This window comes from Manis javanica, chromosome 9 (genome assembly GCF_040802235.1).
Source record: "Manis javanica isolate MJ-LG chromosome 9, MJ_LKY, whole genome shotgun sequence".
Taxonomy (NCBI): domain Eukaryota; kingdom Metazoa; phylum Chordata; class Mammalia; order Pholidota; family Manidae; genus Manis; species Manis javanica.
In genome coordinates, this window is record NC_133164.1 from 31,499,685 (window position 1) to 31,521,700 (window position 22,016).

A 22,016-nucleotide genomic window follows, 5' to 3' on the forward strand; every position below is an offset into this window, starting at 1 on the left:
CCTACATTACTGTGACATACCCCCACCATTGTGGGATTTTCAAAACCTCTTTGTCCCTGTAAGATGCTCTAGGCTCATTCTGTGTATTTTTGTATCAGTCCTAGAATTGGCCATTATCTCCAAGGATCCCCAGTTTTTATTGGAGAATGGTATTTTCGAAACCAGTATCTAGGCCTTAGGTGTGCTTGTTGTCACTGGAAAAATGAACTTTCAGTGTTTTCTTTGAAAAAGTAAATGTTAAAAACCCAGTTCTTGTTTTACCTGACAGTAAACAGCATATGCAAGTTTATAGTGTTTTCCACCAGTATCTTGAAAAGGTTAACGCAGCACGTTGACTAGTGACCAGAAAAAAACCCACATTCATGAATTATGCCTCTTTATATTTCCAATCATATTTTAAGAACAAATCTTTTGTCTTAAATATAGGTATTGGCTCAATGTGGGAACTGGCTTTTTATTAATTGCCTTGATAAGAGAGACCCTTTTAAAAAGTTTTCAGAAAAGACTCTGCTAATTGTTTTTGCTATTGTAGTAGGTGAAGAAGGCAGGCACAGCATGAATCTTTTAGGCACTTTTTATTTTCCAAAAAGAATTGTCGTTAATATATAAACATCTCATTGTCTCAAAAAATTCTACAACTATACAGCTGTTTGCTCCATTATTTGCATAGGAAATGACCACAATACAAAAATAAGAGGGGAAAAGAAGCCAAACAGCAACCGATTTATGCTTTTCATGTAGGTATGTTTCCACGTATAAACATTTTGAAGCCTCTTACAAAATATTTACACCGTTTATCTATTTACATGTTTTAAGAGCAACTTTGCTAACAAACAAAACTATAATTTATCAAGTTATGAAAATTTTCTAAAAAAACTTACTATATTACCACAAAATAAATAAAGATAAACAATATTTTAAAAACAAAATTAAATTTTCATTTCAATTAAGACCCCTTTTGGCATTTTGCTTATTTATTCTGCCCTTTGGTTAACAGCATCACATTACTATTTTATATTGCATATATGTAGCATGTTTTTCTTAAGTTTTCAACATGTCATTTATAATTAAAGGCAGACACTGAGTCAGTATTAACAATGATTAACTAAACTGCACTGTAATTTAGGTAAAATTACTGTGTCTCACTGTATATTACATGCAAAATCCACATAAACTGGCACTTAACCAACAGTACCACACGAGCAAACATCTCGGTATATGAAAACCGTATCATAAATTCAACGTTTCCGTATATGAAAACTGCATCATAAATTCAACATTGCCATATGTGAAAACTATGTTAAGTCCTTCTTTTTAAAAATCATACTGTATTTAGCTTATTGTAAGAGGTTTAACTTTTGTATATTGTAACTATCTTTAAGCTCTTTAAGTTCACAATTCATATAAAATGTCTTTCATAATTAAAATAAACAATCCTATTTGAATCAGTGCACAAAATCTGCATTTAAGTTCATTTGAATGATTACTTCTTCCTTCTAAAGAAATGAATTTGTTATAAGGTTTTAAGAGGTATCTTACCACAAATTCTAACTGCAAATGTATTCATGGTTATTTTCAAAAGAAATCATGATTTTTCCCCAAAAGAATCTTAGAAAACTTGTAATAAACCTATAAAGCTGATTTGCATATTTACAAAATTTTGAATAGCAAATATAGGCAACTCATATAAAAAAAAAAAAAACATTTGTTCAATGGCTTATTTGGAATTGCCAGTTACACTGCATACCTCTAAGGAATATCTAATATTGAAAAAAGTACTCCATGTCAAGGAAAATCTTGACACACTTCCTGTGCCTGCCAACTGACTGGTTTACCAAACACTGTCACATTAAATGATGGTGCTTAGGCAGAAACACTGCAACACCCTCTGCACCCCAACTCCCTACCCACGCTGAGATGTGGCTGCCTGTCATGAGATGAAAACTTCTCGAGTAAAGCCATGTACATTACAGCAAGCATTCCAGATTCTTAAAAGGACCAAATACTTTGGTATTCATACAATGTATTTCCCTGTTTTCTCAAATATACAAAATATACACTTCCAGTTTTTTGTTTTTTTTTTCTCTTTTATATGTATTGTTAAGTTTGTAGTTAGAATTTGCCAGATGGACTGCAGGATGGCAGCGTGAGCCACCCAGGCACGGCAGGCCCGCGGCGGCACGCTCAGTTCTGGTGTCTCTTCATGTGCAGGGCCAGGTGGTCGGAGCGCGAGAAGCTGCGGTTGCACACCCCACACTGGAAGGGCTTGGCCCCGGTGTGCTTCCGGTAGTGGCGGGTCAGCTCGTCCGAGCGCGCGAACCTCCAGTCGCAGCCTTCCCAGGTGCACTTGTAGGGCTTTTCACCTGTGCCAACGAAGGAAAGGAGGTGAGGGGGTCGGCTTGCAAGCAATCATCGCAGATACTGCCTGAGAAGGAACTTTTTAAAAAAATCAGAGTCCAGGAGAACCCAAGTTCATGAGTACCATCCTGAACTAAGTTTTCTGCAAAGTAATCCAGTGATGCGAGTCACTGCTTCAGGGTGTTATTTAACCTAATTATAGAAGAAAAAAATGTATTTTGTGTACCTTCAAAGAACGGGAAAATGGCAATTTTAGACCTGTGAGATTAATCAGTGGTCTGAGTTCTATGTACTGCTCCTGCACAAATCATCCATGAAATGACTAGAGGAGCCTAGGCAGCCCTATCACTACTGTGCAAATAGAATCTACCCCTGACAAACCCAAATTAAGTTAGTACAGGGCTGATGGCTCTAAGATGGCCAAGGAAGAAAAAATGGGGGAGCTACTCAAATCACCAATATGATGAATTCAGTGTACCAGGGTTGCGATCCTTTACTTCAAACTTTATCTTAAATGTTTCTAAATTAAGTGGACTAAAAATCCAACAAAAAGTTCACTTGAACTACAGCCTTGAAGGTGGACTGTAAAGATACTTCCTCTCTGAAATTCACTCACATAGGTGCATTCACACCTTCCTTTTTTTCTGATTATAAAGCTAAAAAAAACATATTAAAGCTGAATGGTGTTAAACATTTACACATTTGATATTTAATAAATTCCTCAACCAGATCACAAAACCTTCACTTTGAAGAAGAGTCATAAAACTATCATAGTAATTCTAACATTTGCAGGTATTATGTACTTCATTTTCCTTGTAATGCATTGCAGCAAAAAACATTACCAAATTACATGAATGTCTTCCCAAGTGTCTTACTATATGCCAGGCACTCACAGTTCCGAATGCATTGGTATACAACTGCCAACAAGACAATGCTTGGACTCATGGAACTTACATGTGTAACATGTATTTTTTTAAGTCTTGTTCAATCTTACGATTGTCACATTGCTCTTCATTTAAACAGTGAGTAAGCTGTCCCCCCACTGTAATTTTTATTTTTCTTAATGTCTTGTCAGGTTTGCTGGTTGTTAATCTTTTAAAAACTACTTATATTTACGATGCAGTCTTAATTCCTTGTTTCAGAATTAATCCTGTTTGAGATCATGTATTCTCCTAAATACCCAAACCTAAGAGCCTTTCTTTTCACTGAGCATTCTAGTAGTTCCTGTATTTACACTTCATTTTGTTGTAATTTCCTATGAGTTTGTGAAAGATGAGAGTTTGTGAGATACATTTACATATTAAAGTACTGCTGGTTTACTGCTGAGTTTTAGATGGATACTCTTAAATTCCCTAAAAAATGTTTTCTTCTGAAAGGAAGAACCTCAGGAGCTGCTTTGAACACAAGTTACTTAGTACACCATGATGAAATTCAACAACCTTTCTGCCTGATTTAGCAGTATCATATTCAGGAAGTTGTAAGATTACTCAACTGAGTCCAAATTTTAAAAGACATTGTCCACATCAACAGATTTCTACAGCTTGTGGTTAATATACTTTGCTGTCCTGATAACCACTCTGACCCTTAAATAAAAATCCTGTAAGGAAAAGAAGGGCCAGAATAGCCCTTTGAAATTTGTACCAATTTTTTCCCATGAGATTTTTCTTTCAACTCCTATGGTATGCATCCCCCAGCCGCCTTTTCTTTCTCCTTTCCTGACTCTGAACCAAGACACACATTTTATTTTCTTCAACCCCTTTCTGGTTCCTATCACTCTATTTTAAAAATGCACATCTCAATTCAAACTGTTTTTACCCACAGTAAAATGTAATTTCAGCTAATACATTCTAACCTTTTATGTACCATAACCACCATTTTTCTTCCACTTAAGATTCACATATAAACTGTTTTCTACATAGAAATGTTTTCACACCAGTAGTAAATGTAGCTACCACTCTTGAAGATGTAAACCAAATAGAAAAAAATGAACTTCTTGTGTTTTTGTTCCTTGTGAAAAATAAATCACAAAAGCAAACACGTTGGTTAAATAACTTTGCTGTCATTTAATGGAAAGAGAAAGTTATTGCTAATGTCTGCGGCAAGGAAAAAAATTTCTGAAGTGCCCCCAATTTTTAAAGAAATCACTCTAGTCTTTTGAATTTATTAATCAAGTATCAAGAGAACTGCATTTTCAGGGTTTATTTAAGAAACAAGGGACACTAGACTCTTTTTTTGTTCACTATTTTTATTGGCTATGAAGCAATAAACTACACCAATATTTTTTAAAGTTTACTTTACTGATTGGTTGGAAAACGGTAGCCCTTCAAGTTCCTAAAACATTTGAGGTTTTGCTTTCAATTTATGCACATCCATAGATTATTCAGCCAAGAATACTACCAGTGTCTGTGGCATTAGTTATGGGGCCAAGTCTTTACTATAAAAGCAAGGACAACTAGGCCCCACTTGGGGCAGTTTCTATGGGACTTGTTCAAGTGTCAACACCATTCAAGTAAAACACTGTAGAGGAAGCTGGTACCCAATTTCTGGCCAATGAGTAGATTTGGGCCTTTCTTCCTCAGCCAGAAACACTATGCACAGTACTTCTGGGAAACCAAACTGACTTCCTTTAAGTTATTTCAACAGGATAGAGCTTTCAAAAGTTTAATTGGATTTTTACAGAATCTCTTTCCAATACCACCAATTTAAAATATTTAGTTAAACTCTTTCAACACCAACTGTATTCTTAAGTTCTCATGCTATTAATGTGAAACTTTCCAAAGGCAGAAAGAAAAAAGCGACAAGTTTGAACGGCATGGAAAACAAACTTCCACTTTATCTCAAATAAGTGTGCATTTTCTAATTCTATTTTTGAATTACTAGAACTATTTCGCTAAGAGCCCCTAATCTTTTTTTAAAAATGTCATGTTAAATATAAATAGTATCCATACTGATGAAGCTAATTAATGAATTTTATTAAAATGTTAAGCAAAAGTAATATTAGTAAAAGGAGGGAGCAGGTACAAACCATCCACTGAACACACTCAACCAGGAACTTCTAATTATTTCACTTAATCCTCACAGTGGCTCTGAGAAGCCAGGCGATGAGCTCCACTTTAAGAATCCTGGCCTGCCACTTTTCCTTAATGTTCCACTTAAATCCTCCATTAGCAAATACTATATGAATGATTTAAGGAACACATATTGTTCAAATTTATTTAAAGATTCTAAAGCCACTTGTGAAGGTCAGTTAAGGGTAATGGACTCGGGCAGGCCTTCAAAGCCCAGACTGCCTCAAGCACAGGGCTTACCCTGGCTGAACCAGCCCTGGCAGAGACCCACCTTTCAGGACCCTGAAACTGTTCCATGTTGGTAATCACAATCCCCAGGTATCACCTAATGATGGTTCTCTTCACCCCAGGCTAAATCAATTTCAGTAAGCTAGCAGAACATGTTTATAGGATATTCAAAAGATCTTTAGTGATGAACTAAAAACTTATTTTACCCATTTTTTAAATCTGATGAACAGATAAAAGATGACTTTTGAACGTACCACAACAGAATGAGGTTACTTATTCAATCCTCATACCAAGGCCTTTCCCTACAATGTTCTACACAGATTCTTCTAGCAAAATAAAATCATAGATGGAAATATTTATCTTAGAATGTTATTTTAGGTGAGTTTTAAAAACTTTATTACAGAAGATTTACACATCTGGTTTCCTTCTTGATGACTAAAAGACAGATAATCCAACTATCTGATAGAGGCTAAAAAAAACATCAGAATTAAAGTCAAATGTTTAGTAAGCAAGGTGTATCATGTACTAAATCTAAATGACTTGGAAAACACAACAAATAAAATTTGGTCTTTGGCTTCAAAGAACTTCAAATCCATATCCTGGGAACCCAAATGATGCAAACTGTTGAAGTAGAATAAATTACTTCAATAGCTAGTATTTAATCTCAATTCTTAGAATTTAAGAGTTCTTGAAGGTCAAAATGAGCTCTTATTTCAGGAGGAATTAGTTTTTTTTCTTCCATCACTATAGACTTGGGTAATTTAGAATGTGAAACAGTCTACATATTATAATGAAAGGTAAAAAAAGTAATCTTTAATCTCCAGATTTAAAAAATTCAGAGAAATATTAGTAATCTAAAAAAACAAGGTAAATAATAGAGTAGGATGACTTGGGATCATTCATCTATTCAATTAATTTTCCATTTAAAACATCTTTTTATTAAGGCTCATGATAGCATGTCTCCTACACTGGAAACAGAATAGCAGGGCAGCTCATTTCAAAGATTAGTAACTGTTTGCAAAATGCATCTAGTATTACTAGATGTAATACCCCTGTACTATACCTACTTTAAGGAAATTGATTAACTAAAAGGATATATGTAAATATAAAAGAAATTCCCTTCTTTCTCTCCATCAGTCAATATGTTAATTTGTGTTTATCCCTTTTTTTAAATCTGCTTCACCTTATCACTTTCAGAAAACGTCTTAACAGTCCAGGAGAAATCATTTCACATCTGTGTATCCCCATCACCACTTAATTTTGCACGACCAATTTGCACTTACATTTATACTGCTGTTAAGTATGGAGGCTTCAAACAGCTGTATTTTGCCTCCTTACTACTTTGAAAGTTCACCAGGGGCACAGACTGCCTTCTATTCCAGATATAATGCTGGGAAGCATTTTTCATAATGCATCTTAGGAACAATCATGTTTGCACCAGCCCCAAGTCAGACCAATTCTGTTTTCATGAATGAAAAGGAGGGAGGGGATGAGAGAGCGAAATGCGTCTAGCATGAGTCTATCAGACTGTCCCCAGTTTTCCAGTGGCCCCTGCTGCAGCAGGGCTGTGCTGGGTTTCCATCTGCCTAGGGCCACTCGGATGATCTGACAGAAGGTTGGCCTGGGTGAAAACCATGCTTTTTGCTTCCTCAGGAGGCTATGTTCAGTACCAGTTTATTACTCATCATTAAGTCGTACAAGGATAAACTATGTGAACAAGTTTTCTTTTACAAAATTAGACTGGTTTGTTAGCCTGAATTTGATGTAAACCAAACTCTGAAGCCCCTACTGTTGGCCAATGAACTAGAGGACTTCTGGGGCAGATAGAATAGTTACCTAGGGGGGCAGGGGAATGTCACCGAGGGATACACGTGCAGTCTGTTATTCCAGCCCAGTTACTCTCTAGGCCCCAGCTACTCCTCCTGAGGTCTTTGACAAAAACAATGAAAAACGTCCTCCCTCATTAGTGTTTTATTAAAATACCACTTGTCAACACTCAGATTTACTTTGTAATAAGACACCAAGGTGATTTTTTTTAAGTGTCAATAAAACATTTTACCTTTTCTTTAACTAAAATAAACTCTACATTTTCATTTTCTAGCACTGATTGGGTACTAGACAGTCTTCAACTTGTACTTACTGTGGTCACCTAATCCAGGAGATTCTAACTCTCAAAGATTTGCATTTATAATAGTCAAAAGCGAATTTATTCTTCTATCCTGACACTATTTAATGTTGTTACCTACAGCTCTCTTCTAGAACAGTTAACTCACCCTTAATCAGAGTTGTTAGAGAATTCTGAATATGAATAATGCAGGCTAACAGAACACAAATGCTGCTACAAGGATACTTTTAGTAAAGTAGGACATTACTTAGTCTCCCATCTTCCACCAGAAAAGATGCAGGTCATTAAGTAAACAGCTACTCCATTCTACAAAATTCAAAGTATCTGTCCAACTACAATTCTTGATTATTTTTTTTAAACTTCACTCTATATCCTCTCTACATTCATAGCCGTTTCTATCCCAACTTCAGCAATTCTATTTAATCTACTGAACAATCTCCTTGCTATGTTGTAAGAACAAAAGGGAAGAAGCAATCCTCTGGAATCTCCACAAGATTAGCCAAAAATGTTTGTTTAATCAAATTACATGACTTAACCTTCGATAAGCTTGATCATCTCAAACCAATGTATTATCAATTTCCTATGTAAATGTTTTTCAGATGAAAGAAAAGGCCTAGAAGCAAAGCTTAATCTTCCCAATGAGTCATTAGAACAGAAATGGTTTCTAAGCTTTTGTGCTCATAAATACCTTTCCAGAATTACTAAGTCTCCTAAGCCACTACTTTTTTTACATAAGCTTGTAATTGTCAATATAGAAAACACATTTCAAAACTGCAAGTGAAAATAATTTAAGAATGTTTAACCAGTAACATGTAACATTACAGGCTAACTGTGATCCTTTTCCCAACAGTTTTCAAATACAGACATGAAAAATATCACGGGGCACTGAACAACTCCATGCTGCAGAACTTTTCACCTCTGCCACTAACACAGGCCACACAATTAACCAGCATCTATCTGTACATCCTGACTATATGACCTCTGGTAAGAATGCACACACACAGACACGTGATTGTAGCTCTAAGTAATTTTCCAAGGAAGTGAAATCCTTCCTACATATGAATTTTAAAGCCTCTCACTCCTTTCCACAGTTCCACAGAAAAAAGGGAGTAACACATGTTCAGAACACTTTGACTGTTTAGCTGGAAGTGTCATGAACGAAAATCATTGTCAACATTGTGAGTATTTTAAAATAAACATCTACACCCAATATATTCAACAGATAAAATTAAGTGTAGAGCAAATAACTAGACAGGATTTATACCTAAGGATATTTTTTAGTACCCAAACTGAAACTAAAATCAACACCTAGCAACTAATCTAGAGCGGAGATCATGCATTTTCAAGTATACACAATAGTGACATCTTAATATAAATATCATTAGAAAACAGAATGTTCTACAGATATGAATAAGGCAGAATGTGGGATTTACCCACTTTACAACTAGGCTTGGGCTAAAAATCTCCAAGACTTACAGTGGAATTCTTTCTTAAGGAATCCTAAACACAGCTCACTGCAAAATGTAGAACCAATAGTACAGGACTTCGCTTGAAGAGTTCATTTTGTGTTCTTCTGTTTTGTAGGTGCCCTCCTGCCTTTTTTTTTTGTGGGGATGATTCTCACTGTAGTTTTCTCATCAATCCCTGGGAAGCTACTCTGGGATCACTTAGTGCACACAGCCCATGCGTGGAGTCTGGGCCTCAGGAATACTTGAGCTAAGTGTGTATGCTGCTCAAAGACCTTTTCTGTACAAATGCTCATTTTCTGCTCTGTTCCAGAGAGCAGAGACTGACAGAAAATGTTACCATACCCTAATTTCCCAACCACTTTAGCACGTTCTCTAGGGTTAAGTACACACCCCAGATGTGATTAAAACTATTAAGATTTCAAACATCAGTACTCAGTTTCCTATTTACTTTTTCAGAACCTTTTCTTTGAAAGTAAGTACTTTTTACTAAAGTGCAAACACAATTTTCAAATACATTTCCACTTTCAATGTAATAGCAGCAGTATTTCAACTTGTGGTACTCGTAGGCGGACCAAGAACCAGTACCAGTGATAAGAAGAGGCAAATTTTTCTTCCTATGCAGTCTAGTATTTTTCTCTATTTCATTTTACTTTTTTTGGCCCAAAGCCGGTGCTTCCAAGTTATTTTAAATCTTCATTATGAAACTAAACACAGTAAGATGTAGGAGCAGAAACAACTATGTCCCACTTGCAGCACACTGTTCTGTCTTGATTCATGAGTCAGTTTACAGTCTCACTGATTTTTAAGGGCAAAATGGGAGCGACTTCTAAATGATGGCAATGGGTTATACCCCCTTGTATACATCATGAGGTATACACAATTTTAGTAGAATGTTCTCAATTAAATGCTCTTAAAAGTACAAATATTTTTATTTGGAAATATACTACTTCTTGGCCTTGTTGCCTAGAAACAGCCAAAATTATTTCTAGTCAGAGGCATGACATGTGTATACACACATTATAAATAACACGAACACCCACCCACACACTCATATATTAAGGGGTACTTCTATGGGCCACTAAGTACGCTATCAAACGCATATGAAAATGTAACATTTTGAAGGGAAATAGAATTATTTCCCAAAATAGAGAAAAAGTACATTTCAGCTATTTTTGTCTAGCCATGCAAAGATGCAGCTTCGTACTACCTGCATATTCTTTGTGAATAAAGAAATCAAACTGCATGAACTAAGAAAAACTGGAATGGTGAAAGACTTCTAGTTCAAGAAACTGGTATCTTCTCTTTTATCCCAAATTTTTTTTAAAAAAAGGTCTCGTTTTGGAAAGACTATTTTCTTAGTTCAATTTGCAAGTCAAGTTAAGCATTTTTAACCTAAAAATCTAGAATAAGCAATTAAATAGAACTCAGATGTAGGTTGTTTTAATTGCTTAAATCACTTTAAAAACATAAGGTAACTTGACATTTTAAAGCAATTACAAAGAAGCTAGACTGCTTCACATTCTGCCCGCAAAATGGCAATCATTTAAAAAGTTAATTTCTACCAAATACAAGATCAACGTTCCCAGAAGATTGTTTCTAAAGTCCTCTAATAAACTGGAGGGGCATGGGGTGGGAATGGGACACAGAAAAAAAAAAAGGCTAATAAGAGAAGTTATTTAGAAATACCTGGGCCTGAAAAGGAAGGAGGGAAAAAAGAGAAATAAGATGTTGCAGGCTTCAGATGCATTCATTTACAAACAACAGGCAGGGTTGGGAGGATGCAATGAGAGCGCACAGAAATTTTAAAAGGCATTGTCTAGAAACCAGAAATGAGGAGAAAACAACCTCAATGCTCTATGATTACCCAAGAACGGGTTTAGCCAGATGAACAAGTCTGCTGCAAACCCTCCCCAAGGCATCTTAAAGACTATCAAACGAAACTTTATTAAACTGGATTACATGGTCTCCCCCGTTAGATGTCTATAGCCACACTATTTATGACTAGGTGAAAAAGTCGATGCATGGGACCCACACTAGGCCCAGGTCTTCTTTTTAGTCCGATTTATTAGTACAAGCATTGTTAAGACACCTGCTATTAAATTTCTTTGCCAGCAGGTCAAGTTCCAGAATTCCAGGTATCCGCATTCAGAGCACTAAACCCTGACAGGGGTTGCAAGGCCACAGAGATAGGCTCTGGGTACACCCCTGCAATAAGCAGTTGATTACATCCTTATATGCAACCGCACTCCTCTTTTATTAGGAGACTTTAACCTCATGAAAAATGTGTTCCCTCCTTCCTATCTCCTGTTTCAAGGACTTTCAAAGAGGAAAAAAAAAAAACAGTTCAAACATTTCTTTCTACTTCCCCTTCATCAAAATTTGGGTGAAACCCCATTTTCAATGTTTCCTTCCTTAATATAACATATGTTGTACAAATGGGCATTGTGTATTTGTTTTTCATGGCCTGTTTTCTTGACCTTGTCATTTGTAATTTTAAAACTTTAGATTGAGTTTTTTTATCTCCCTATGTACCTGTTTAATTAAAAACACTTCAAAACAAAACAATTCATTTCACTGATAAATATATCAGTCGGTCTTTCCTTTAAAAGCTATTTCTTGGAAAGTCCTGGAATCTACCACATTGTCGCCAATACTATTTACATTTTAGTAAGTAGTGTTTATGACTGGGGTACCAAACAATACTTCTGAACATGCACAAAGAATGTCTGCAGCCATAGTCCTCTTAGTGTTCTATCTCAGTACTGACCTTTGTTCAAAGGCTTTTACTTTTTTAATGCAGCAGTTAGAGATAACTACTTCATTTATCAAAACTCAATTACCATAGTAACATCTAGCCTGGGGAGATTCAAGTCCTCGCACTAATCCAACAACCCATTCAAAGGAACTGTTGAATACTTTGGTTTCCCTAGTAATGATAGAATAAAACATTTTGCTAGGTCATTGCTTTTATTAGCAAACTTATTCTTTGAACTTTAGGTAAGGTTCCATTTACTGAGTAAAAAAACAATCACTTTGTATACAAATGTTCTCTCCTTTAGGGCTGTCCTTTTAAGAAAACTACAAATAGGAACCATCTATGTATTTGAAAATATTTGGGGGTATTTGGAGGCTTTTAAAGCATGCCACCTAGTTTCATCCTAAAATGGATAGTGATACAAAGTTTTGAAATTAGAACGCATTTTAAAGTTATTGTATAGAGCTGACAAAATTATTATTTATAAAATTAAAGGGCCTAAACTTAAAAGCACATTTTAAACAAGGATAAAATTTAAGCTAGAATAGTCTCTCAAACGCATCAAATATGGGATGGGATAGGGTGTGATGCTGACTTTTAAACCACAACCCCATCTTTGGCTTGACTTTAACATTCTGCAATTTTGACACTACCTTTCATCAAGCACAGAAAACATGCTGAACTCAGATATGTTAGGATAAAGGTGAAACAATGTATTAAGCAGTTAAGTCTTACATGCTAAAATGGTAAAGTTTTTAGTGTTTTTAATATAGTTTTATTGAAGCCAACTGATTTTGTCACACAGATAAAATGAGTTAGATTTTTTTCCTTCAAGACAGGAACAGAAGTGCCATTAAAGTTTAAAATCCATTAGTAAACATCATTGTTTATGTTTTTGGGTAATTAATTCTATGTGAGGTGACAGGGCAAGGCCTTTGTGAGGGAACATCAGCCCTTCCTGGAACCAGACTTTTTCAATGAACTGAATTTTGAGCCAAGCCAGTGCTGAAAAGGTATGCCATTAAAAAATAAAAGTTGACAGAAGAAAGAAGAGATCAAACACACGTTAGCTTTTAAAAGGATGAATACCACTTACACTATTTACACAACTCACAGAATTAACAAGAAAATTACATACCAGTATGAGTCCTCAGGTGAGCTTTTAAATGAGAAGACTTTGTATAAACTTTTGTGCAGCCTAAAATAAAGGAGAGGAAGAACAGCTTGTCATTTTGGAGATCCTTTTGAAATCCTTACATCTGATGATTCAGTGTTTAAAATCAAACTTTCAAGAATCTCTCATGCTAGATATTTGAAGCTCCAGTTTTAAAAGAACGCCCCCCTTTATTTGATTAAGAGTATAAAGTGATTTTCTTTATGTACTACTTCAGCAGAAAGCACAAAGTTGATCAAGCCAAGCTACAAATAGAAATCTGTGTCTATATTCCCAGTAGGTGCTTTATGAATGAACATGTACTTTAGTGATTTTAAATTGTTTAATGGGTCTAGAGCTGAAAACGTTAAACCATTATCTAAGATAACTGCAATTTTCTGTACTACATTTGTTTTTTTCATTTTATCACGGTGTACCATATACCGTTATCTATAGACTATACCCTGTTATTAATGATAAACTAGCTTACGCCAGCAACTCGTAGATATATTCATCACCATCATCAAATTATATTTTGGGGTATGTATTTCATGCAAGAATGAGCATATGCTCATATACTGTCAGAACTACCCTTCAACGTACCCCGTAGATAGTCTTCTATCTATCCTGAGGACAGCACCCTACCCTCTTCAATCCCCACTTCACTACCACACTTCATTTTTCCCTACCTTAACTTTATCTTTCAGGGTACTTTATATAAAATTAAAAACTTGAATTTAGATTATATTAAAGTAACCCTGGCATAATTTGAAATACAAATTTTTATTTACTATTTAAGAGAAAAAAGCCTTAGGTGACTTTTCCCCCAGAATATTCTAGTCATTTTTTTATACATAAAATAAGCAATAGGCAACTAAACACATTACAAACCAAGGCACAAGAGACAGATACAAAAAGAACAAAGTACATGAATTTCTTCTTGGTTAAGCACTACTTTCCTGTGTAAATTTAAAACCTGTGGTTGAAAGGTGCATACATACACGTACATACACACACACACACACACACAAAATACATGCATTGACACTTCAACCAGGGAAGATCACATACCAGGGTAATCGCAGTAGTGGATGCGGCGTTTTTCCAAGTCAGGGTTGCTCCTCCTATTGTATCTGACAGGTTGGATGCTTTGTGAATTAACTGGCAGGGTGGCAGGTAAATTTGGATTGTGAATTGCCAGTTTAGAAGCAATTGTAGCAGCATAGGATGGAGGTGGGGTTAAATTCTGGAGCATCTCTGCTTGTCTATCTGGACTTCCAGGCTCTGAGCTTGGTGGTGACGGGGGAAAGTAAGTGGCCTGTTGTGGAAGAAACTGACTTGGCATTGTGTATGTGCAGGGGGGCATGCCCTGGAATTGTTTCACTGCAGTCTGAGGAACAGCAGAGGTGTGTGTGTTAAGGCCTGCCATGGCAGCTGACATAGAAACATTAAGAGTGTCCATTACTGCTGTCTGGTTTGTAGAACTGGGCATATCTAGATCCGGTGTATTCAGTAGCTGGTACAGGTGGCCCTGCTGGGGAGGGACAGAAAGATGAAGATCTGGTGTAGGAAGTTCTTGTTTGATGAAAATATTGTTCACCTCTGGAGCTGTGGTCTGGTGTGAGCTGAATATACTGGTGAACTCAGGGAGGGCCTGGGTCGGGGCCGGAGGAGGAGGGGCAGTCGTTTCACTCTGGTGGCTGAAAATGGTAACAGGTTCTGTCTTGATGTGTGTTACGCAGGGTCTCTGGGATTTGTAGAGGCCAGTTCTCAGGTGAGTGATGTCAGGGAGGAAGACGTTCATGTTGATACTGTAAGGTAACCCTTCACTGTCAGTGAAGAACTGGTCTACGACTGAGGCACTGTCTCGTCTATACTTTTTATGCTCTGGAATTATGGAAACTGGAGGAAGCTGAGGAGTCAGATACTTCTCCATTTCACATCTTGTCTAAAAAAGAAGAGACACAAACATACATAATCCACCCAATTCTCAGGACAAATGGTGCTTAGCAAGATTCCCCCCAACAATCCCTGTAAAATATACTTGGGCAAGCACTACTTCAAAGTACTGCTTACGAATATACCAAGTTTGTCAACTGTGTAATAACTGATTTGCCAGAAAATTAACAAAACTCCATGTAACATGTATTTGGTAAAATCGCTCCCACCATCAACCCAGGACAAAAAGTCAAAGCAGCAAATCAAGAAACGAAGAAAACCGAAAACATATTTTTTTCTGAAGCAGAAAATCCAGTAAACAGAAAACAAACCCCTTTCTGATGCAATAAAGCATACTTAACCATCACTCATGTACAAACAAGATTCCCTGCGTCATTAGTTAAGATGGCAACTGAACTTCAGTATTGTAGTATTGCCGAACGTCTGTTCATATTATCCAAGTAAATTCAACACATTTTTCTTTAAACAAACCTTAAAAATATTGCAAAGTGGACTTTTTTGTTTGGATAGATATGGCTAAATATCCAATCTTAAACACGTTCCTTGTCTATTTCAGTGCCCCTTCTTTAGAGTTCAATGGAAACAACCACAATGTCTTGAGCAAAATAGTACCCACTGAAAAAACTCCATATTCAATATTTGATCTAAATATTGATTTTAATCAGCAAATTCCGTGACTGGTTAATAGGATAATGAAATGTTCCTATTCATATCTCTATCTAAAAACAGATCTTTCATTACCTAGGGGAAAATCACTCCCTTGGTAGAGTGGTGCTAAGGTTCCCGTGGGTGGGGAGAGGCTGCTGTATGGACAGCAGAGTCATCAGCCAAACATTTATCATGTCCTCCTCAATGGGTCAATGCTACATTCCCCCTTACTCTGTAAAAAAAAAAAAAAACAACCTCAGGCATCCCATATCCCCTTGATGTCTCCTAGGCAGAAAATTGACAAACTGAAATAACCAGATCGTTTTCCAACGGTGATTTCTTTTAAGGACACAATCCAGCCTGTAGTTAGTGTCCTCGGTCTTTTCCTAGCTTTCATTCCTAGTGAAACATAAACGTTTTTGCTTTTTTTTTTAACATTGGAAAGTAAATTTCTACAGGAAAAAACACCCCCCTTTAGATGGCTCATAGAAGAATTAACTGTAGCATCTTAATCGGTGAATAACACAGCCACTTTTTGCTACTACTTAATTTCAAAAGCGGTTCATATCGGACCTCAAATCATTCGCTGTGGATGCAGACAGGGTTTCCCGGAACGACACAATTTAAAAATAAAAATTAACGCTCTAGGTCCTGAGTCACCTCTGACAATGTCACTGCCCTTTCACAGCACGGCGACACTCACAGACCCTTCCCTCCCCGCCTCCCCCCGCCCCGCGCCCCAAAAGTAGGAGCTTGGGTAGCAAACACATAATATACCAAGAGGCTATTAAATGAGTGGCTTGAAATAAACTAAACTAAACCCTTTTCGTGTACCTCGCTCCCGTGGTGGTTAGTGGTTTCTGATTTTAGCTCTTCCAGCTGTTTGCATGTGGGTATGTTTCCAATTTTTTTTTTTTTCCTTGGGACAGGCTAAAAGTCCCGGGAAGTTTTTTCTGGGCTATATGACTCCCTGCGTGGGCGAAAGAAACAGGCGGCAGCTCTAATTCGGCTGCCGGGCAAGTGTAAAAGCCAACTGCCAGCTTTCAACGCGGCGCCGAGAGGAAATTTACGCGCACATGAAGAAAACAACACCCCCGGTCTTTCTTTTTAAGGGAATATAAGCGCTCCTATACAACCTTAGCTTTTCGAACTCCAGTCACCCAAAGGCGGCCCCACGATCGCGTCTAAGGCAGGTTGAACCAAGAGAGAGGAAACTAGCACCCCGAAGCGCCTCCCCCAGCACCCCGATTTGCGTTTCCACTTTACTCGAGACGACGTGCGGGAACCTCCAAGGCCGTGACACTGGGAGGAGAGGGGATTAAGGCGAAAGGCGGAATTTTAGTCAAGTTGTGCGTTAGGTATGAGGTTTCATCCCCCAAATGTAACCAAATAACTAAGGTGCACTTGAGCACCCTGATCCCTCGTCAACCTTTCCGGACGGACCCGCCAGAGCAGACTAATCTGAGCCCCGCTGCAGATCCCCCCACTTTTCCCCGCGAAATGCGGGTGTACGGCTGGGAGGGCAGGGCGGGGTGCCAGCGCAGCCCCGGCGCCCCGCGCGCCCGCCCAGCCTGGAGCGGCCCCTGTCGCCCGCGCGTCGCAGCGGCGGGACACGCCCGAGCCCCCGGAGGGAGGGGAGCGGCTCTTCCTACCTGGACCAGCTCCTCAGGGGGTAGCCGCGGGCCCGCGGCGGGCGGCGGCGCCGGCTGCGGCGGCTGCGGGGGCGCGGGCTGCGCCTGCGGATGGTGGTGCGGGTGCTTTAGTTCCTCGCCGGGGAAGAGCGCCGCGTCGCGGGCCGGGTTCGCAGCGCCTAGGACGGGCTTGAGCTGCGCGAACACCGGCTCGTCCTGCGGGGCCGGCGGCTGGGGCACGGGTCCCAGGCGGGCGCTCATGGTCAACACCCGCGTAGCCATGGACACTCGGGGGCGGCTCCGGGCGCGGGTCGCGGGTCGAGCGCGCTTCCCACCTCGCCCACGGAGGCTCGGGCCGGCGAGCTCGGCGCGGGGCCGCGGGTGGAGAAGGGGGAGGCTCCGGGCGGACCCCTCAGCCAACAGCAGGCGCGGTTTTCGAAGACGCACACCAAAAGCAAAACTCTTCCGCTCCGCCACGCGTAAACGCCAACGTCCTCCCGGCGGCCACTTTCTCCCGCCCCGCCCCACCTCGCTCCTTCACTCGCCGGGGCCGCTCCCGCCAGCACCGGTCTCCGCGAGACGGCTGCGAGCGCGCGTACCTGCCCCGCGACTACCGACACTTGACGCCAGCCTCTATTTTACCCAACTCTGGGTGGGCGGGGCCCCAAGCCAGACTGGCAGCGCTGCGGCGAATCCCGAGGCCTTGAGGCCGGCCGGGCCCGGGGATCTAGCCTATGAGATGAGAGGATTTCGCCCAGGGCCCCGCCTCCGCCGGGCTGACCGCACCCCTCTCGGGCCACGAGCTTCGCGCGCAGGGCGGCCGCGCAGTTTGTACACAACTTCTCTGACAGATTGGGCTGTCGGAGCCGGGGGCGGAGGAAAGGGGAGAAGCGGGTGGAATCTAGGAAGAGAGGGAATTAGGGTGGAGACGTGGAGGGAGATCTCTTAGGACTGTTCTCTGCCAGGATTAGGGAGAAAAAGAGTCTTGCACGTCTTAGGTGTTGTGCAAGGACCCAAAACTCAAAAGTTGAAGCCCAGAAGGCAGCTAGGTGGGGGCGCTAAGGTTTTTGGAGACTTGTTTAATGTGTGTGTTTTTAAATGTATAAAATGTACTTTTCTTTAGCAGAAAACTAGGGGCGGTGTGATAAACAAATTTAAAAACAGCTCTTGCCTCTGTGTATCTTTAGCGGTGAATATATCCATTTCACAAAACAAATTTGGAATGTCCTGAATAACAGGTTTAAAGGCATAGAGGTTTATGCCTTAAAAGTTTTAAGTCCTTGCATAAGGCTTGTGTTTTCCTACATTTAAATGGTTAGATGAAGTTTTCACACACATTTCTGTCACTTATTCATGTATGGAGAGTGGGGGGATGGACCATATGAATTTTGAAGTTTTTAATATTTACCCTGTTGGTTCTACTCGAAGCATGGAATCTAAGTTAAGCACTAACAACTAGATCAAAGGTATTTAAATAGACATTACATCTTTGACTTATTTTTGCTAGCACTCCATGTGCAAAAAATGGAGTTTAATATTTATAAAACAGAAACGCAACTAACATTTACCTAACTAACACCGTGGCACCTTTTCCTACGAAAAGACAACCAAAGAAGGCACAAACATTAGACGCGCCCCAGCTCCGGAAACTGGGAATCCAACTTTATAGGAAAGTAATAGCCAAATATGTTAGCGTCCATTTACTATGTTATAATGGGAAGGAGAATTTTTGCCAGCAATCACCTAAGGAAACCACTTCCTTTAATCCTTAATGTTCTTGTACATGATTTTATCTGGCTTATTGGGAAGCCGGAATAATAAACTGCAATAAAAATGCCTGGTATATTACTACATGCGTATATATGTTGACAGCACACTATACCATTAGACAATTTTACATATACGACAGCCTACTCAACAGTAAAACAGCTTTTAAAAAGAGTTCTGAGAAAAAAATGTTCACTTCATAACGTGGGTCTATCAAAAGTATGGATCTCATTTCAGTGTGCAGATTTTAAAAATTAATATCCACATGAAATAGAGGTATTTATTTATTATTAGGAAACAAAATTATGCTGCAAATCTTTTTTCTTCTTTTCATTCCCTTCCTGTTAATAAATGATTCATTTTTATAGCTATGATCATTGCTTTCAGAGAATGGTTGACGGCTACTTTCAAGTTACCAAAGTATTATTTGATAAGTGTTTTTGCAAATTTTCCTCTAAGCAAACAATCCCGTACTACCACTTCAAAAAAGATGTCTTCATTTTCTGTGATATTGAGCACAATTATGTAATTTCATAGAACTGGTATGTGATTTAACTTTTTTTTTAATTGAACTTTGAAAGTTTTTAGTTACAATGCTGATAACATGATCAAACCTGAGGGTGATATAGGTAAGTCTTAACAGAACTTTTGTATTTGTTTCATCTTTAATTTAAATCTAACTTAAATATATTTGTGATCTATTTATATTGTAACTGCTTTTAAGCCTCTAGACCTTTCCTTTCGTCTTTCTTTTTACACCAGAGTGTCAGTGGCCTGTTATTTCAACCCTGATTTTCACTGCAATAAAATCTAGTTATTTTACTGGAAATATTTCTACATTTCAAACCATTTTTTTAACACATTTTCATTTACAAAAGCTTTCCCTGTGCAAAAAGAAAAATAAAAAATAGCTATCTGATACATTTTTAATAAAATATTTTTATAGTCCTGTTCATATTTTTCACATTTCCACGCTTCTTAATGAATATAGATATGAACCTAGCTATGGTTGGCCTCACAATGCATTTACAGTAGGAAAGCTGAATACAGTCTTTTTTACTCAGATACAGTAGCATTTATTTAAATTTCATTTCTGACATGAGGACTGATGAAACAGGGCTGCCACTTTTAAGTAATGGTTTCTCTGAAATGCCCAGCTCTGCAATCTCCAGAAAATAACTAGCTTAGCACTGTACAATTGCATGGAAATTGGAAAGTAATCCTTCTCTGAGACATTTGCCATGCAATTCTGAACATATGAAGAACATGTTCAACTAAGCTTACATGCTGTTGCTGTTAACACAAACGCTATGGCTGCAAATGAGCTTCACTGCCTTAGCAAAAAGGGTTAAAACTTGATAAATATTTTTCGAATGTGCCAGGTTCTACACTGGCATGATGCCAGACAGTGTGAATGGACAGATCCTCAATTACTTTGAACTTTCTAGTTCTTTGCATTCCTTCCCGCTTACTAGTGCTGTACCATTCGGGAAGATAGGAGAAAACAAAAAGCAAATGTCAGGTTTTAGAAATCAGTTAGTGGCCTGGCAGGGGTGTGTTAACTGCACTGCGCCAAAACAGAGAATTCTGAGGGGAAGAAATAAAATAGTTGAGTTAGTCAAGTTAGGTAGGAGGGTAAGCGTAGAAGCAGTGTGCATGCTTAAGTCCTTAGTCACTGGGCAACACAGATTTGGTCTTAGAATAAACTATAAGTGTCATTATCTTTACGGGAATAAATAAGCCTGAATGTGTGGGGGCCGAACAGGCATTCAACGGGGTGGGGGAGGAGGCCTGTTGAAGGAGGCCATGGAAAAAAATGGATAAATAGCTTCTGAATGATGAGATGAGAAATATATGAAGCTATCACTAGGGCAATGTTCACAGGAAGACGCGGCAAAAAGAATTATCTGTATCCAGCTGTTTGGCCAAAACTTCAGAAAGAGCTTGAAATTAAGGGATCTAGAATATTTTAGGCAACACTTCATTCACTTTGATTGGAACATATTCATGCAATAGTCCATTTCTGTAAATTCAGAATCAAATTACCAAGTGATACTAGACCACAGAAAAAGCACGAGAATGAGTAAAATTATTTTTTTATGAGGGAGTACGTTCTTCTCTAGGGTAAGACTGGGCAGTTTAAAGGGACTTTTTTGATATTCATTGATTGTCCCCCTAGCATTAGAATCTGTACCTATAGAAACATGAGACATAACTACTGTCCTTTAAAACAATTCATGTTTTGAATCTAGGTATTTTTTTCATTAATGTCAACTGCTTTAAGCCACCCAACACCAACAGAAAAAAGTCACTGAGAAAAAAGCACAATAAATAGAAGCTTCAGTTAAGATTAGTCAAAATTCAAGCCATTTGACTCAAAGGTTGAGGTACAAGAAAAGAAGCTCTTTTCATTCCTTCTGTAATGAAGTCACTTCTAATAGGGTGTCCCTACTTTCAATAGGATTAATATAACTTTTTGTATAAATTAAAATGTCTTAAGAAAAAACTTAATATCTTATTTTTGTACTATGTCCCACCTCAGTTCTCAAGAAATTCAATTTTATATTTCAGTTTGGATTTAAATGTGTTCTTCATGAAACAGCTCACAAAACTCCCCATGGACACTTATTCTGAAATGTACTGTCATTTATCAAACCTATTTCTAACATTCTATTAATAAAAAACAGAACTTTACCTTTTTGGGGGGATGAGGATGGCTTTTTTCACCTTGTGAGTATAATCAGCAGTCAAAAATAACAAATAGAAACTCCTTCAACCAAGTTATAGGCCAGGCACACTGCAGCTTAAACCGTAGAGTGTTTGAATTCTGACTCTGAACATGATTGGAAATGTTG

General features: G+C 38.5%; 1 protein-coding gene across 2 annotated transcripts; it reads right to left on the bottom strand.

Annotated features, from left to right (window-relative positions):
- Positions 1-558: 558 nt before the first annotated feature.
- Positions 559-21,988, bottom strand: KLF5 (KLF transcription factor 5). 2 transcript variants are annotated; one of them, XM_037010263.2, is made up of 4 exons: positions 21,857-21,988; positions 14,228-15,104; positions 13,142-13,201; positions 559-2,363 (listed from the first exon to the last, which is right to left on the bottom strand). In XM_037010263.2, the coding sequence occupies exons 2-4, from the start codon at positions 15,090-15,092 to the stop codon at positions 2,185-2,187; spliced, it is 1,104 nt and encodes a 367-aa protein (XP_036866158.1). In that variant the 5' UTR covers positions 15,093-15,104; positions 21,857-21,988; the 3' UTR covers positions 559-2,184. The 2 variants fall into 2 exon arrangements, with proteins under 2 accessions (XP_036866158.1, XP_036866157.2); XM_037010262.2 differs by lacking the exon at positions 21,857-21,988 and adding an exon at positions 17,416-18,020.
- Between the last annotated feature and the right edge of the window lie 28 nt (positions 21,989-22,016).

What these genes read in the sequence shown, in the direction of transcription:
- KLF5 (XM_037010262.2), bottom strand. Translation starts at nt 17,676, where the DNA reads ATGGCTACGCGGGTGTTGACCATGAGCGCCCGCCTGGGACCCGTGCCC. An exon ending in CCCCTGAGGAGCTGGTCCAG is followed by an intron (nt 15,105 to 17,415) that starts GTAGGAAGAGCC and finishes CTTCTTTTTTAG; the next exon opens with ACAAGATGTGAAATGGAGAA. An exon ending in TCACCTGAGGACTCATACTG is followed by an intron (nt 2,364 to 13,141) that starts GTATGTAATTTT and finishes TCGTTGGCACAG; the next exon opens with GTGAAAAGCCCTACAAGTGC.